General features: G+C 37.9%; 2 protein-coding genes across 2 annotated transcripts in view; both read left to right on the top strand.

Annotated features, from left to right (window-relative positions):
• The window catches only part of nr3c1 (nuclear receptor subfamily 3, group C, member 1 (glucocorticoid receptor)), a 29,856-nt gene extending 21,158 nt beyond the window's left edge, over positions 1–8,698 (top strand). The window contains exons 7-9 of the mRNA XM_042493206.2: positions 1,463–1,593; positions 2,164–2,321; positions 3,805–8,698. Of these exons, the coding sequence (XP_042349140.1) occupies positions 1,463–1,593; positions 2,164–2,321; positions 3,805–3,957 (442 nt within the window). The 3' untranslated portion in view covers positions 3,958–8,698. The remainder of the gene's footprint in view (positions 1–1,462; positions 1,594–2,163; positions 2,322–3,804) is intronic.
• A 932-nt stretch (positions 8,699–9,630) lies between these two features.
• fgf1a (fibroblast growth factor 1a) lies at positions 9,631–14,583 on the top strand. Its single transcript, XM_042493611.2, has 3 exons — positions 9,631–9,928; positions 11,375–11,478; positions 12,089–14,583. The coding sequence occupies exons 1-3, from the start codon at positions 9,763–9,765 to the stop codon at positions 12,287–12,289; spliced, it is 471 nt and encodes a 156-aa protein (XP_042349545.2). The 5' UTR covers positions 9,631–9,762; the 3' UTR covers positions 12,290–14,583.
• Positions 14,584–16,262: the final 1,679 nt, after the last annotated feature.

Genomic DNA, 16,262 nt, shown 5'->3' with positions numbered 1-16,262 from the left:
TGATTGTGGCTGCCTTGAAACTATCTGTTTGGTAAAAGCCTATTACCTGTTTAAATTTTAGGATCTTTTCAAGAATAAGACCAAGAATATGGCCCTGGTGTTCTGTGATTTACATTTTTAATTAATTGTCTTTTTATAGTGACTTTCATTTAAGGGTGGGTCCATCTGCGTTCTTTTCTGGGTTTTTGGGATGTTGGTTAGAGCAGTGAGCACTGATAATAATAATAATTTAAATGGTTAGCGTGGAGTGTTTATAATGGGGTTGTATGAGGTACCTTTCTGTAGTCAGTGTATTATTTTTACTGCTTAACCTTACTGTCAGACAGTTCTCTCTGATGGGGAACTGAAGTTATGTTGCTCCCTCCAACACCACCAGACTTCATTTGACAAATAGTAACACCTGAGTTGCTGGACTGCTGATTATTTTTTCTTTTTACTTTCAAATCTGACCTAACATGGCAGTTAGAGGGTTTAGAGTAATATTGCAAATTTGGAAGACACAATTTTTAAAAGAGGCTTGGCTCACAAAGAAGCAGATTAGGCGTTCTAGGTGGTTAGCAATGTCATCATGCAGAAATCTATGTCAGGTCGTGAGAAAATGCTTTTCGAAGATCCTCTGGAAAACAGCATTTTGACACTAAGACATACGTACTTTGACCAAATTTCAGATTACACAAGGAACACTACTGCTTTAGCTTATATTTTACCATTTATCTGTTTTCTGGGTGTGGTTTTCATATGTCAGCGTATGTTTCTACTACACTCTCACATGTACTTTTATATTTTTTTTATCCCCATTGTGGTTTGTATTATGTGAAACAACTAAACTGTAAACTGCTAGTTACAAAATAATATAACCAAAAAATAAAACCTAGAAAATAATGGACCCATGTAGGGATGCACTGATTTATTGGCTGAACATCCGTATCAGCTGATATCCACCTTGTTGATTGTCATCTGCCACTCAACAAAGGTTTTTTGGGGGGGTGGAAAGGATGCAGTTAACTCACTGCATCAGGGGATGTGCTTTTCCTGATAATGCTTACATTACATTCTTAAAAACAAATCCATGTTGACATCAACAGGAGGAGAGCAAGTTAAACGTTAGCGTTTAGCAGCTGGTGGCTCAAACTAACTTTACTTTAAGGAATGAAAAAAAAATCAACTCCTTACAATAAATCCCAAGACTTTTTTCACAAGTTTGTCCCCACTTTCACCCACAACATTACTTCATCATTTAGATGACACTCACTCATCTGAAATATTCATTCTCAACCTTCTGGAAGAATGATTTCAAATAGGATCCACAAATTGTTTGCAGCAAGACCTTGAACGTTTAATCTACAGAGATATTACAGGGAGCTGCTTCATCTCCTTGATTGAGACAGCATAAGCAGCCCTATCAATCAGCTATGACTTTAAGAGCTGCACTGTTTAACTGTTTTCTGTTTAATTCCACCAGGGAGCGGATGAAGCTGCCCTACATGGCTGACCAGTGCGAGCAGATGCTGAAGATTTCCAGCGAGTTTGTCCGGCTGCAGGTTTCCCACGACGAGTACTTGTGCATGAAGGTCCTGCTGCTGCTGAGCACAGGTCAGACTTTCAGCTGAACCATCTTCTTCCACCATCACACGTCAAACGTGGTGCTGTGTTAATGCAATCATTACAAAAGCTATTACTCCAATCCGATATTGTCTACAGCGGCTGAAAGACAACGTTGATGTATGCACAGGACAAAACATCACATCACAGCACTTTTCCAACTCATTAGCTAACATGCAGTTATCATGAATAAGAACTGAATCTTCACATCTTGTTTTAAATGTAATCTAGTGCAAGAGGATTAAAGAAACAAAGACTCAATAATTAAACAGATTAAAAGCCTATTTATAACGATAGTTGCAGGTAGCTTTAACACAGCTCTTCAGAGTGTGCTGCTTTCGTTCTGGCATCTGTAAGTACTATTACTGCTAAATAATACTGGAAGTGCACCCTGAAAAAAACAACTTTTGAATATTAATCAGGTGCCCTATTTTTTGCCCTTTACTGCCTGGACGTGCTAATTTAAGATGTAAAGCATGTCTCCCCCCTCCTTTGCAGTATACAGTACATTATCCTTATCTCTGCTCCAGATGTTGACCTTTAGTTTTCCCTCTGCCGCAGTGCCAAAGGACGGCCTGAAGAGCCAGGCAGTATTTGATGATATTCGTATGACATACATTAAGGAGCTGGGGAAAGCCATCGTGAAGCGCGAGGAGAACTCCAGCCAGAACTGGCAGCGTTTCTATCAGCTCACCAAACTGCTCGACTCCATGCATGAGGTACAGAGATCCAGCACACAAAGACAAAATGCATCCTCCGACATCAGTAGTACATGTTCTCAGCAGGCAGTTATTGACCAGCAGCTCTTTAAAGGGGATGGTTTGGATGTTTTATGTGTGATTGTATTAAATACTCATCCACAGTACCACTGTGGAAGGTAAGCACTGTACAGCAGCAAAATGTATTTTAGCCACCTAAAAAATACTGTATCTGCTTACGTTTAGGCTATATTTATAATGTTCTCAACTTTTAACTTTGCTGTCAGAGTCTTTTCCGTAGGGGAAGTAAAGCTGTTATATACGCTGTTTTCAAAGCCACCAGACTCAACTGACAAAAATAGTAATTTTACTTTGCTGAAGACAGAAGCTGCTGGCCCACTGCTGCCTCAGTCACTCCGTTTGTTTGTTATTGTGTGTTATTGTGTGTTATTGTGCGACTTTGGTGTTTTTAAGGGATAGTTATGGTTCACTGAAGTCACACAATAACACAAACTAACCAACTGAGGCAGCAGTAGACCAACAGATCCCTTGTTCTGTGATTTAAAATTACTAAAAAAAAGAGGGAGAAGTTAGCCTCGTTTATTCTTTTGTAAATAAGCCAAAACCCAAAAAATACTGTTTTTGTCAAAGGAGTCCGGTGGCTTTGTAGAGAAAATAGAGAAGTTTCACTTTTAATCCAGTTGTCCTTTGGAGTGGTTTCCTGATGGTAAGTTAGAGTGCTGAAAGGTGAATATAGTGTACACATAAACTGATAAGGATTTTTTCAGCTGACACCCATTAACCGGTAACTAACCAGTTAATTTTTAAGAAAAAAATCATGTGAAATATAAAAGGCTTTTCTTTTTGGTCTGACGCTCCATTGACTCAGTGATCTGCAGGGACGCATTTCAACAAGTGCTCGCAGAGCTAACATTTAACAATGCTGAACAGGGTTTGCATCTTAAAATTGAGCCGCGGGCTCACCAGGCTGACCTGAGGGGTACCAAGAGGGTTACAAGCGGTAATTGCTGAACGACCTGGGCCGCTATCTAGCTCCCTCCAAACCCGGTTAGTGTGCAGTGCAGTAAATTAATAAGCATCACAATTAACCTACAGGCTGACATGCATTACCGATAAAAAAAAATATTCGCGACAGTTAAGCATTGACAGCCCCATTTGTAGTATTTGATAAGGTTATAACAAATGGGACTAAACGCTCTGCCTTGTGCTTATTTTGTGGAACCAGGCCTTCACTGACAGAATATTTTAACAGAGAGATGGCTCTCCCTGGTATCTTCTACATACATGATCATCATGTATCACCATCATATTGATTTAATAAGGACTCTACTTGTTAGTAGCAGTTGAAATGTGTGGACAATCAGATCGACATCAGATGTATTTTATGGCCATATCAATATTTATTTTTTTCATATCACCAAACACCGGCTGTGTGTTTTTGTGTTGATTATCCACCATCACGTTGTGCTCTGTGTGTCTGCAGCTGGTCGGCGGGCTGCTCAGCTTCTGTTTCTACACCTTTGTGAATAAGTCCCTGAGTGTGGAATTCCCGGAGATGCTTGCAGAGATCATCAGCAACCAGTTACCAAAATTCAAAGCTGGGAGCGTCAAACCTCTCCTCTTCCACCAGAGATGACTGTGCCCTGTAACGGACACATTGCCTTAAGATCCCACCACATCACCTCACCACTTCCCCCATGCCCCCTACCCCACCCCTGAAGAGCGATGATGAAAGAAACAAGGATCCAAGGCGAGGAGCAAATGATGTTTCTGGGAATGAGTATGCAACTTTGTGTAGTAGCTCACGGGTCTGGAAAGAGAGAGACTGGAGACGTTTGTGTAGAAACCAGACAGCGAGCACAGAGGTTTGTTTTGTCGAGCAGTCAAGATGTTGTGTATAACAAGTAGGAAATGTTTGTAAGATAAAAGATAATCACACAGAGATATAGGCTAACATCCATGACGTCTCAGGTTTCTTACCTTCAAATACAGAACGATATCTAAGGTAGATAAAACAAATATCTATGTACAGGTTCTGATAGTATTTTCTACATTTTCAAATGGTAACAGTTTATACGTTTTTCCAGGTCATTGTTACCTGGAAAGGTAACAAAGCTTAATTAATAACATGCTTTTAAGTAGGCTTCTAGACTGTATGTTCCTCTTTTAGTTTTTATAGGAGGTTATTAAAAAATGTTTATCAGTCATATGGGGAAAAAAAACTCCAGTCGTTTAAAAAGCATATTTCATTGCTTTGATTGGACATAAGAAACAATTCTGTTGGATTGTTAATCGTTGTTAAAAGGATGATTACTCCCAAGAGCCGACCTCTTCCAGGTTTACACACGTCTATTTTAAAAGGGAAAAAATATGTGCCTTTTTTGCTTCAAATATCATCTTAGCCATTTCTTCCTCCCTGTTCAAGGCGTGGTCTCTTTAACCCACCATGGTCTACCTTCATCATATCTTGATTGTACTTTTTATGTTACATGCAGTTGAACGTTTTCCTTCTTTTTTCAATGGCTGTTTATCTTTAGACGTGGCAGCTCGGCCCATCCTCCGCGTGTAGAAATGATCCTCATATTTGAGAAAGAATATTCAAAGCCTGCTTCCTTCCACACAATGTCCCGCACACTCAACTTCTTAAGTGCGATATGAGCACTTTGTACCCTGCTTATGGCTTTAAAAGACTGTGAAGAAAGACTGTTACGCTGTTCCAGTCTTTGCTATATGACTTTAGATGGAAGTTAGAAATCTTTTTCCATAGGAAATAGCCGATTTTGATGTTTATTTTAGCCCCCACTCCTGTCCCAATAGTCTGATAATGGAATGTGTTAGATACCTGCGTCTACCAATCAGAGAAGAGGGGGGTATATTTTATTGTTTTTGCAAAATCATGTGGTTTTTCATTCATCAGTAGAACACATTTCTGTGGTTCTAACATGGTTAAACTGGTTGGAATATAACCGTCCTTCAGTTTTAAAGTTCTTCTAACTGTTTGTTTTGTAAGACACGCAGTCAGGATCGTTTCTCTACAGCATGTAAGAGTACTTTGAATATTTTATTACAGAAAGCCTTTGCATTGTTGCTTTGCTATATTTGTTAAAGGAATAGTTTTATTTTGTGGGAAATGCATTTATTTTCTTTCTTGCTGAGCGATACATGAGAACATTGATAGCACTCTTATGTATGTGTAGTAAATATGTAGCTGGAGCCAGCAGCTGGTTAGCTTTAGTTTAGCGTAAAGACGGGAAATGAGGAAACAGCTTGCCTGGCTCTGTCTGAAGGGAACAAAATCTGTCTACCAGCGCCTCTAAAGCTCAGTAATACACATGATATGTCTCATTTATTTAACCAGTACCAAACAATAGATTTCTTTGTCTTTTCATTCTGTTAAAACCCAGTATTTCTGCACAATTGCAGATACAGATTGAGCTAATCTTATATAATATGGCCACACTAATGCACAATATTATTAATACTTTTTGAAAAAATATATTCTAGAAGAATTGTTTCTGACTCATGATCCCAAAATTTCCAATAACTCCAGAGTGTTATAAAGTCAAAATTCACGTTATTATTTAACAAAACATTATGCTTGAGTCCACATTTGTGGGCATTAAGCCCTCCGAAAAGAACATTTTAACAACAACATAGACTAATATATGTAATCCAATTAATATCATAAACTATGATGAAAGACATTCAAAGCTTTATTTGAAACCCTCAATAAAGACTTTGGATGTAAAAAAAAATTACATACAGTGCAGCCCCCATAAAAACCAAAACAACAGCAACAAAAAGCACAATTCACAGTTACTCGTCGGGGTTGTGTGCTGCACTGTTTCCTGGCTGGCTCCAGTAACTGCTGATTGCCCGGCAACTGGTCTAGAAATAATCAGACGCGTAACCCCAGGAAAAACAATGAATCCTTGTTTTTGCATTCTTCAGTCTTTGTATTGATAAAACAATAAGATATAATGTTTATTGTTGAGCTGCAGAGGAGCTAGTAAGCAGATTGTAGACAGTGCCAGGCTAACCGTTTCCTCCTGCCTCCACTCTTATAGCTAAGCTAAGCTAACTGGTTCCTTGCTGTACCGTACGCACACGAGAGGTATCAGTTTTCTCAACAAGACAGTGAGAAGGGCATCTCTCCAAATGTCGAACTCCTCCTTTTGAAAGAACGGTTTGTATAATAGACAGCTTGTGTATACAGCTTTTTGGATTAAGCAGATTCATTATCCTGTAAACCTCCCACAGCTGCTGATAACCTTTGACCCCTCCTGTTGAAGCCTTCTGCTCCTCTAACGCCCCGTAGGCACCGTGTCTTAATGTCTGTGTGTCTTTAGTCCATTCACACATTAATTTGTCCGTCTGTTAGTAAGTCGAGCCCCAGTTTTTGAAAGCACTTAGCATCAGTCACCTCATGGCGTCACAGTGAAAGTGTAGCGTCACTGGCTGCGGAGGCGGGCAAAATGGATCCTTTTTAATCTCTGGGAACTATTTCAGTGCCAAACTCCAGTTTTGTCTGTTTTCAGTGATGCTGAAAGTTGGTCAGTGTTTGTATCAGAAGACGGAAATAGATTTTAAAAAAGTTCCTGAATTATCTGAGCTTCTGTCCACTGGATTGTGGTCATAATAACGAGTGATAACCAAGCTGTATTTGTAACACAAGGCACTCACAGATGTGTTGTGTAATCACACAGAATATTGTAGGTCTGTCAGTGTCCCTCGTCTTTGTGAGTAAACATGAAAGGTGCTGCAACATTTTCATCAGTTGCCAGCATTGCCAGTTTGTTGTTCTGTTTGTGTTTAAAGCACAAAGTAATCCAGGTTTTGACATGAATGTTAACCTTTAAAAGGAATTTATTTAATTGAAAAGAACAAAAGCTCTTTACAAATTAAACATGATGCCCTTCCACCTTGAAATAATTGGATAAATATGTCAAGTGAGATATAACATAAAGGCCTACTTTAAATAAAATTGATCTGCTGTTGTTAACTATCCCAGCAAAAAAAAAACAAGCACTTGATATAAATTTTGCTCCCGTGCTCAGGTTGTTGAAATCTAATTCACACAGCATGTGGTTGTCCATGTTTAGTCAGTTAATGTCCTGACTTTCAGAACCAAAAAACATCAGTTTGGATACCCAAAATGTGTCTGCTTCTGTGATTTATGGTTTAATTTTTTTTCTATTAGCATTAGAAAAGTTTTAGGAATGTGCTGCCGCTGTCGTCATTCACACCCAGGATCATAAAACTTGTCATTTTTCTTTCTGATGTTTATTCAAAATAGTCAAAAACCATCTTCATTAACTGCATAGGGGTTACTCATGGGTTACTTTCACATTCAGTGTATCCAGATCTCTACTGCTGCTGCTGTTCATTATAAAAAAAATCGCACACTTGCCTCTTCTCACTCAAAAATGTGTTCTTGCTCACTTTTACATTTTTGAGGAGGACAACTAAATATGCAATAGAAATGACAGAAAATCTGTCACCATCACATAACAATATGTTGCTTTTTTTTTTAATGTAGTCTTTTTTCCAGTATAAGCTATTTGCATACAGGAGATTCACATTTAACATTATCTCTGCAGGCCAGATCTTCAGGAAAAGATACACCTCGTCAGTAATCAGTCTACACAGGCTGCACACACGATAAGCCTATTTGACTACAAGGTGACCAAAGCAAGCACAGACAAATTCAACACGTCCGTGTAAACTACGTAGCTCCTAGAAGACAAATGTATAGCTCTTTGTTTTGTTTATTAAACTTTTTTTTTTTTTTTTTTTTTTTTTTACTCTAACATGACGGCTTTGGTCATATTGTGTAATACTGTGAATAGGATAGGAGTCAGTCTATTTCACACACAAACTGTTTGTGAAAGTAATCAACCAGCTTGAATCTAAAAAGAAAAAAAAAAGATTTGCACTACCCAAATATTGTTTGAAAATCTATTTTGTATAAAACATATGCAGACATTAACTTTTCAGAATTATCAAGGGCAGATCATGTTTCACTGGTATATGCTTTCTCTAAAAAAAACACATTTGCTTAAAAAATTTGAATATGTACATATAATCCATTGTAAAGAAAATGTGGTGTATTTGTCTCCAAATAATAGTTTTTCTATACCTCCGCCCTCTGTATTATTTTTCCTCTGTAGTGTGACTCCTGTTGATCTTTTCCTCCATTGATTAAAGGTCGAACTGTATGTCTTTGTGTGGTACTTCTCAAAACAAGGAATATGTATGCCGGTATTTGCCATGATATTAACCCAATGATACTGAACTTTGGGAACGGTAATCTCGTTGTAAGACACTTAATTATCACAGCAAGCACTTCATCAAATAAATGCGCTTCTCCATTCTGACACCTGGTTTATTGACTGTTGATGAAAACTGTACTGACGTTATTTAACTTTATGTTCATTGTGTTTAAAGGATGTGAACATCTGGTGTCAGCACCTCCAGGGTTTGGATCCAACCTCCTGTTTCAATACCACTTGAGAAGTCAGTTCTGACTTTTTATTTATTGTTACATAGAGGATAAAAATTTTGGTCAAGTTAAAGATCTAATTCAATTGTTGAAAAAAATGCAAACTTTCCTCTTCTATCCTGATCTGTGTGACCTTAATGCGAGAGGCATTCAGGAACTTATTTAAAAATGGATATTACCAATTATTTGAGATTTTACAGTCTGATGTCTGAAATAATGTTTCATAATATTCCTACGACTGATGTCTTAGCGTTTTAAAGACTTAACTACTGTATTTAAGACATTTTAATGCCTATTAAGCCCATGAAGTCATTTAATGCCTTCTAAGACTTTTTAAGGATCCACAGGAACCTAAACTATGTTAACCGCTCTGTCGTCCACCCAGCGAATTAAAAAGAAAGTATTTGAATTTAACAAGGTACATTTACTTGGAAACTATACTAGGATCAAAGCTTAAAACTTTTAATTTTGTAGTAAAATTTGTAGTGCAGATTGTTGTTTTTAGTGTTATGTTCTGAATGCAGGACTTTTACCTGTAAGAGTATCATTGCTATTGTAGTATTGTAACTTTTGCTGAAGCAAATGAGCACTTTCTTCACCACTGCTAAAATTAAATTTAAATATTCATATATTCATCACATAGACCTGGCCGTGTGCTCCTAATGCCTCAAGTGTTGTTTTTCCTTATGATGAATTGGTTAGGAGCTATCAAACAAAATAAAAACAAACAAAACACAACATTATACTTTTTTTTAATCAGGTTGAGGCCAGGAGTCGGGGACGCGCACCCAGCTGCCTCTGTGATCTCTCTGCGCGTTCCCGAGCATGTAAACACCTGACCGCTGCAGGGGACTGAGCCCGCAGATTTCTCTCATCGACAAACCCTAACTCCTCTACAGACCCCCTGTTGTTTCCACAGCTGTGCTTCCTGTGATCGGGATGGCCGATGGGCAGATGTTGGTGTCGGAGGAGCAGACGGTGGACGGCGGCCCGCTGCGGGACTCCCGGCGGCTGACTCGGCTGTACTGCATGAATGGCGGACATCACCTCCAGATCCTCCCCGATGGGACGGTGCAGGGACAGAGGGAGGACGGGGACGCTCACAGTAAGACCGCAACACAACACAGCGCATTTTACACCCAGGTCAGGCCTAAAATATGATGCGTGTACTTCCTTTACTGCTGGCGTGTCAGGTTCAACAGCAGGAAAAAAATGCATGCCTTTACGAAGTTTCTTTAAATGGAAAATGTGGAAGCCAATTGTTGACATTTAAAGGGGCGTATCGCTCATTTTAGGGATGGAAAGTATAGCAAGTTCTGTTTTTCACAGGTCTATTTGACTTTTGAGTTCATTTTAAATGCATTTGACGAACTTAACGAAGTGAAAGTAGAAGATCTGCTATAAACTGGGATTGAAAATTGATCTAAATAAAATGTATAATGGTATAACCCACACATCCCACTGCTATGAAGTGCAGAGGTATGGCCTAATTGTGAAGTTTTATTATCCAGAGTGTCACCTTGCTCTGCTTGACTGGTAAATGTTTAATTCAGATTTATTATAAAGCCCAATATCAAAAATCACAGTTTGCCACAGAGGGCCACTGAGCAAAAGACACCCTGTCCTGACCCTCACAGCGAATAAGGAAAAACTCCCCCCAAAGAGCTCCCTTTCAACAGAAAAAAAATGTCAGAAACCTCAGGAACAGCAATTGAGGAGGGATGATAATAATAATAATAATAATAATAATAGTAGTAATAGTATTATTTATGTAGCACTTTTCAAGCCTAAGAATGAAGTGTTTTCCTAATTAAAAGATTAATAGAATAAAAATAGAAACCCATGTAGCCATTTCCTCCTCTCCCCGCTTAATGTTCATTATGTTAATGACCATAATACAATTACAGTAATCAATATGAAAAAATTATTTAAAGAAATAAATACAGATTTTGATAACAATCCCACCAATCTCATCAGCATCATCTGCATCAGCAACCAGCAGCTGTTCTCTGCAAAAACACTCTAAAAAGCAAATATATGATGGTACAAGGTAGATTTATTGTCATTTTTTTTAAACATATTGTCTGCATACTTCTTAATAGAGTTCTCCTGATGTGTGGGAGTGCAGTCATGAGTGTACAGTGTGAACAGGAGGGGGCTGAGCACATAGCCCTGGGGGGCTCCGGTGTTGAGCACTAATGTGGAGGAGGTGGGACTGCCGATCCAAACTCTCTGGGGTCACATGGCAGACATGAACAGAGGAGAAATTAAAAAAATGTACAGGTCTTCTCAGTGACTTCAAATGTTAAGGGTCAGGCTGCAAACGTGTCAGCATTACTTTAAAAAAATGTAAAAATATCTTCTTCTGTCCATTGATGCATCTGTTAACTAAAGCTAAGAGGAGACTGACAGGACATCTGGAACTGACAAAAATCTCTGAGTTGTCTGTGCCATTTTTCCCTTACCAAAAAAGAAAGCGACTTATGTTTGTAGAGGTGTGTTTATAGATTTCACTTGTTAACATGTGGTTTTAAATGTGTTCACCTTCCAGCTGTTTTAAAGCTCACAGCTGTGGACAGAGGTGTTGTGGTCATCCTCGGAATAGAAGCCGGGCGATATTTGGCCATGAGCAACGAGGGCCGACTGTACAGTTCAGTGAGTACCTACAACACACCTGAAGATGATATCTGATAGTTACAGTTGGTAACTTTTAGCTGTATACGCAAATTGTTACATTGGCTGAAATGGTCTTTAGACAGCAATCAATGACTTATGAGCTCTGAAAAAGGTCCGACATCTGTAGCCACTGTAATCCTGTAAAAACGCTGACCACTCACTGCCTTGCAGTCTGCATGGAAATATCCATTCAAATGCCGCCGTGTCTCCCTGCTCGTATGCGACCCTACCGTGCTCCAGCCTGCAGTCTGAGCGCATCTCCGCCACTTTTGCTGCAGTTGCAGGAGTAACTTTGTTGAAAGTCTACTGAAAGAGCAAAATCAAAAATTACCACTGCCACAGAAGCAGAAAAGGCTGCCTGAAACCCTGAAGAGATGCTACTTTCATTTTTTACTAGCTTTCCAGAATTACCAACCCTACCTTTAATCAAAACCAAATGATGCAGCCATATGTAGCTGAATATTCCATGATATCTGTTGTAAATTATTAAGTAGTCTTTGGTGACTACATTTTTAAATTTTAAATCCAAACAATTGAGATCTCCCAAAAGTGCTTTCAGCTGTTACAGTTTTTTGTGTTTATGTCTCAGCCTACAGTGAATGATGAATGTTACTTCCTGGAGAAGTTGGAGGAAAATCACTACAACACATATATACCTCAGAAATATCAGGACAGGAACTGGTACGTAGCTCTGAAAAAGAACGGAAAACCTAAACTGGGTCCAAGAACTCACATCGGACAGAAGGCCGTCTTCTTTCTGCCGCGGCAGCTGAGTGACTCTGATGAGTGAAGACCACAAAGTGATACCTCAAACTAATTTAATGTGAAGCTGCACCAGGATGGATTTTTGTTTAAATACACCTTCACTTCTATTTTTTAACTAAAGAGCATCTTCTCTTTGCTTTGATGCTTCACCTGCCTACAGAACGTAGAAGCCCACCTACTTTGTCTCTATTGCCTTTGCAACAGTGTTTTGTTTTGGGAGGTGCTCCACTGACGTGTTGTTGAGCGTAATTTTTTCATCTGGATAAATTTCAACTGGCCTTTACCCACATTTTGGAAACATGGAACAGAATGGTTTTTCATAGTCTGAAGAGGATGGCAGACGTATTATCAGGAGTCAGTCTGGAAACGTCAGACCCACAGACTCTCTGAGGAACCCTAACCCTAAAGGTATCTTTGCTGAACTTAAATGTCTGAAGGAGAAGGACATTAAACTGGACCATAATTCCATTTCCATCTGATTACCGGAGAAAAGGATTCATCCCACGAGGCCTCAGAATCAAAAAGTTCCCAGCATACGGCTCAACAGATAATGATGAATTCAGGAAGAAATGGGAGGCCGTCCTGTATAAATGTTCATCTGACTTGATGCTGTTATTAACTGAAGAAGCTAAAAAAGACAGAGTGATCATCCAACAAGACACTGATGTCGTTAACAAGAAGTCGGCAGACCTTGAGAATGATACAGAAATGAGACTCCAACAGACCAATATACCATAATATCAACAAATTTTCACAGACACCGAAACAAGAAAAACTCAGCAAATTTCAACGTGATGAGAAAGACTACAAGAAGAACAAGGAACTAACTCCCATAACAAGCAATCCTACACTGACTTAAGCACAGGAACTTAAGGAAATGCTCATAAAGGCTAAAGATGAGAACTTCATTTACTCACAGGAGTTTGATTTCCTCTTTAAAACTAACCTAATACAATGAACAAGAACTGGGGTCTTATTCAGTCTGATGAGACCTTGCAAAATGTTTTCCAAAACCTCCAGTTTTTTCTTTCAGGAGAGCTCCTAGCTCATAGTCACTTACCTGCCAAGGAACATGACATATGGTTACCTAAAGTGCCAAGTGGTACCTTTAAATGCGTCCATTGTAAACAGTGTGATGTTATACTCGCCCACTTACACAACAGCTATTTACTGCTGGGCACTTAATCAACACTACTCGTTATATGTTTATACTCACTTGCTCTTTATTTGTGGCTTTTTACGTGGGACGCACTAATCAGCGCCTACAGGTCCGCTTAGCGTGCGTGCTGGCAAAACTGGTAATTGTGAGTATGCAATGGTTAAACATTTTAAGGAAACTCACATTGGTCTCTTTTACAGCTATAGGTATTGATCATGTACCTTTGACCTCTAGAAGAGGACACAGACAGAGAGTACTCAACCAAAAAGAGAGCAGATGGATTCACACGCTTCAGGCTATGATTGTCCCTGGCCCCTTATGGTCCCTTTTCTTTAGGTACATGTTGTATATATTTACTTTATATTTTCAGTGTTAACATTATTTTTTCTCTTGATCATTGTCCATGTAGGTATTGTGAGGTGTTACTTTTGAATATTTTACCATTGCCATTTTTGTCTTATTATTCTCTGGAATGTACCTTCCTTTTTTAAATGTATTTATTTATTATCCATTATTATTATTTTGTAACCAAAGACCACCTTTTCTTTTTTTTTTTTGCTTTGATGCTTCACCTGCCTACAGAACGCCGAACCCTCCTACTGTGTCCCTATACACCTATTTCACTATTTTAGATCATGAACTGGGCCAGAACAAGACATGAAAGAAGTGGTGTGAAAAATGTTTGTTAATTTTGAAATGTCCTCTCAATGTGTTTTGTGCTACTTGTACTTTCTGAGATTTTACGCCTTTTTTGATTGCTTAATGTCTTTCACCTATGTCTTTTTTTCACTCACCTCTGTGTAGTTAGTAATCAGCCCTTGTGTAGTTTGTCTTTGTTGCCCTAGTGTGTTTATGCTTATCAGCCTTTTCCTCGTGGTTGCTTACCTGGTGACTCTGCTCGTATTTATGGACTTTTTTATGTCTGTGATTTCCCTGAATGAAATTTTCCGCCATGGCTGACTGCCTACACATGAATGACCTGTGCTTCCTTCAGTAAAGGTTTGGATTTGATTGAACTGTTCTTGGTGTCTGAATCCCAGTTTCACACTAAATCGTTACACCTATACAATGTCGTCCAAAATACCATAACAAATGTATACTTTAGTATATCTTCCAAGATAGCATAAAAAGTTGTACCATACTATGCCATACAAACAGCTTAAAAAAGTGATGTTATAGCATGTCATTCAAAATTGTGTTTTCTGCCCTTTTTTCCACTTAGTATACTATGATGCATCTCTACAAGCTAGCATATGTTGTTTTCAGCCATTTTTTTTTACTTGATTTGTTTTTTTTCAACATACTATACTATGGCTTTTTTGACCATTTTCTTGATATGCGAAATTATGATGTTTTTGGTGTTTATTTTCCATTCAGTATACTATGACACATTTCTACAAGCTATAATATGTCTTTTTTAGACATTTTTATGACATGTCAAAATTTGACTTTTTTCGACATACTATACTATGGCTTTTTTGACCATTTTTTGCTATGCGAAATTATGAGGTTTTTTGCCCTTTTTTGTCCTTTTGTTCCAGTTTAAATGCTGTGGCGTGTCTCTCCAAGCTATAATATGTCTTTTTGAGCCATTTTTATGACATGTCGAAATTTGACTTTTTTCGTCATACTATACTATGGGTTTTTCTGACATTTTGTTAATATGCGAAATGATGATGTTTTTGGCCTTTTTTTGGACTTTTGTGCCATTTTATATACTATGACACATTTCTACAAGCTATAATATGTCTTTTTCAGACAATTCTGTGACATGTCAAAATTTGACTGTTTTTGACATACTATACTATGGCTTTTTCGGCTATCTTTTGATATGCGAAATTATGATGTTTTTGGCCTTTTGTTCCATTTTATATACCATGACAGGTTTCTACAAGCTATAATATGTCTTTTTCAGACATTTTTATGACATTTCAAAATTTGACTTTTTTCGACATACTATACTATGGCTTTTTTGACCATTTTTTGCTATGCGAAATTATGAGGTTTTTTGCCCTTTTTTGTCCTTTTGTTCCAGTTTAAATGCTGTGGCGTGTCTCTCCAAGCTATAATATGTCTTTTTGAGCCATTTTTATGACATGTCGAAATTTGACTTTTTTCGTCATACTATACTATGGGTTTTTCTGACATTTTGTTAATATGCGAAATGATGATGTTTTTGGCCTTTTTTTGGACTTTTGTGCCATTTTATATACTATGACACATTTCTACAAGCTATAATATGTCTTTTTCAGACAATTCTGTGACATGTCAAAATTTGACTGTTTTTGACATACTATACTATGGCTTTTTCGGCTATCTTTTGATATGCGAAATTATGATGTTTTTGGCCTTTTGTTCCATTTTATATACCATGACAGGTTGCTACAAGCTATAATATGTCTTTTTCAGACATTTTTATGACATTTCAAAATTTGACTTTTTTCGACATACTATACTATGGCTTTTTTGACCATTTTTTGCTATGCAAAATTATGATGTTTTTTGCCTTTTTTGGCCTTTTGTTTTAGTTTAAATGCTATGGCGTGTCTCTCCAAGCTATAATATGTCTTTTTGAGCCATTTTTATGACATGTCGAAATTTGACTTTTTTCGTCATATTATATACTATGGGTTTTTCTGACATTTTGTTAATATGTGAAATTTTGATGTTTTTGGGCTTTTTTGGCCTTTTGTTCCATTTTATACACCATGACAGGTTTCTACAAGCTATAATATGTCTTTTTCAGACATTTTTGTGACATGTCAAAATTTTACTTTTTTCAGCAGACTATACTATGGCTTTTTCGACCATTTTTTTGATATGCGAAATTCTGATGTTT

The sequence above is a fragment of the Plectropomus leopardus genome, chromosome 8 (assembly GCF_026936395.1).
Source record: "Plectropomus leopardus strain MGB_pleo_1.0 chromosome 8, ASM2693639v1, whole genome shotgun sequence".
Taxonomy (NCBI): domain Eukaryota; kingdom Metazoa; phylum Chordata; class Actinopteri; order Perciformes; family Serranidae; genus Plectropomus; species Plectropomus leopardus.
Note: the sequence above shows the minus strand (reverse complement) of the source record. Positions and strands in the feature narration are given on the sequence as shown.

Excerpts from the sequence above, each read along its gene's own strand:
- fgf1a (XM_042493611.2), top strand. The coding sequence starts at position 9,763 with ATGGCCGATGGGCAGATGTTGGTGTCGGAGGAGCAGACGGTGGACGGC. Across the intron at positions 9,929-11,374 it reads GGAGGACGGGGACGCTCACA|CTGTTTTAAAGCTCACAGCT; the intron begins GTAAGACCGCAA and ends TTCACCTTCCAG. Across the intron at positions 11,479-12,088 it reads AGGGCCGACTGTACAGTTCA|CCTACAGTGAATGATGAATG; the intron begins GTGAGTACCTAC and ends TTTATGTCTCAG.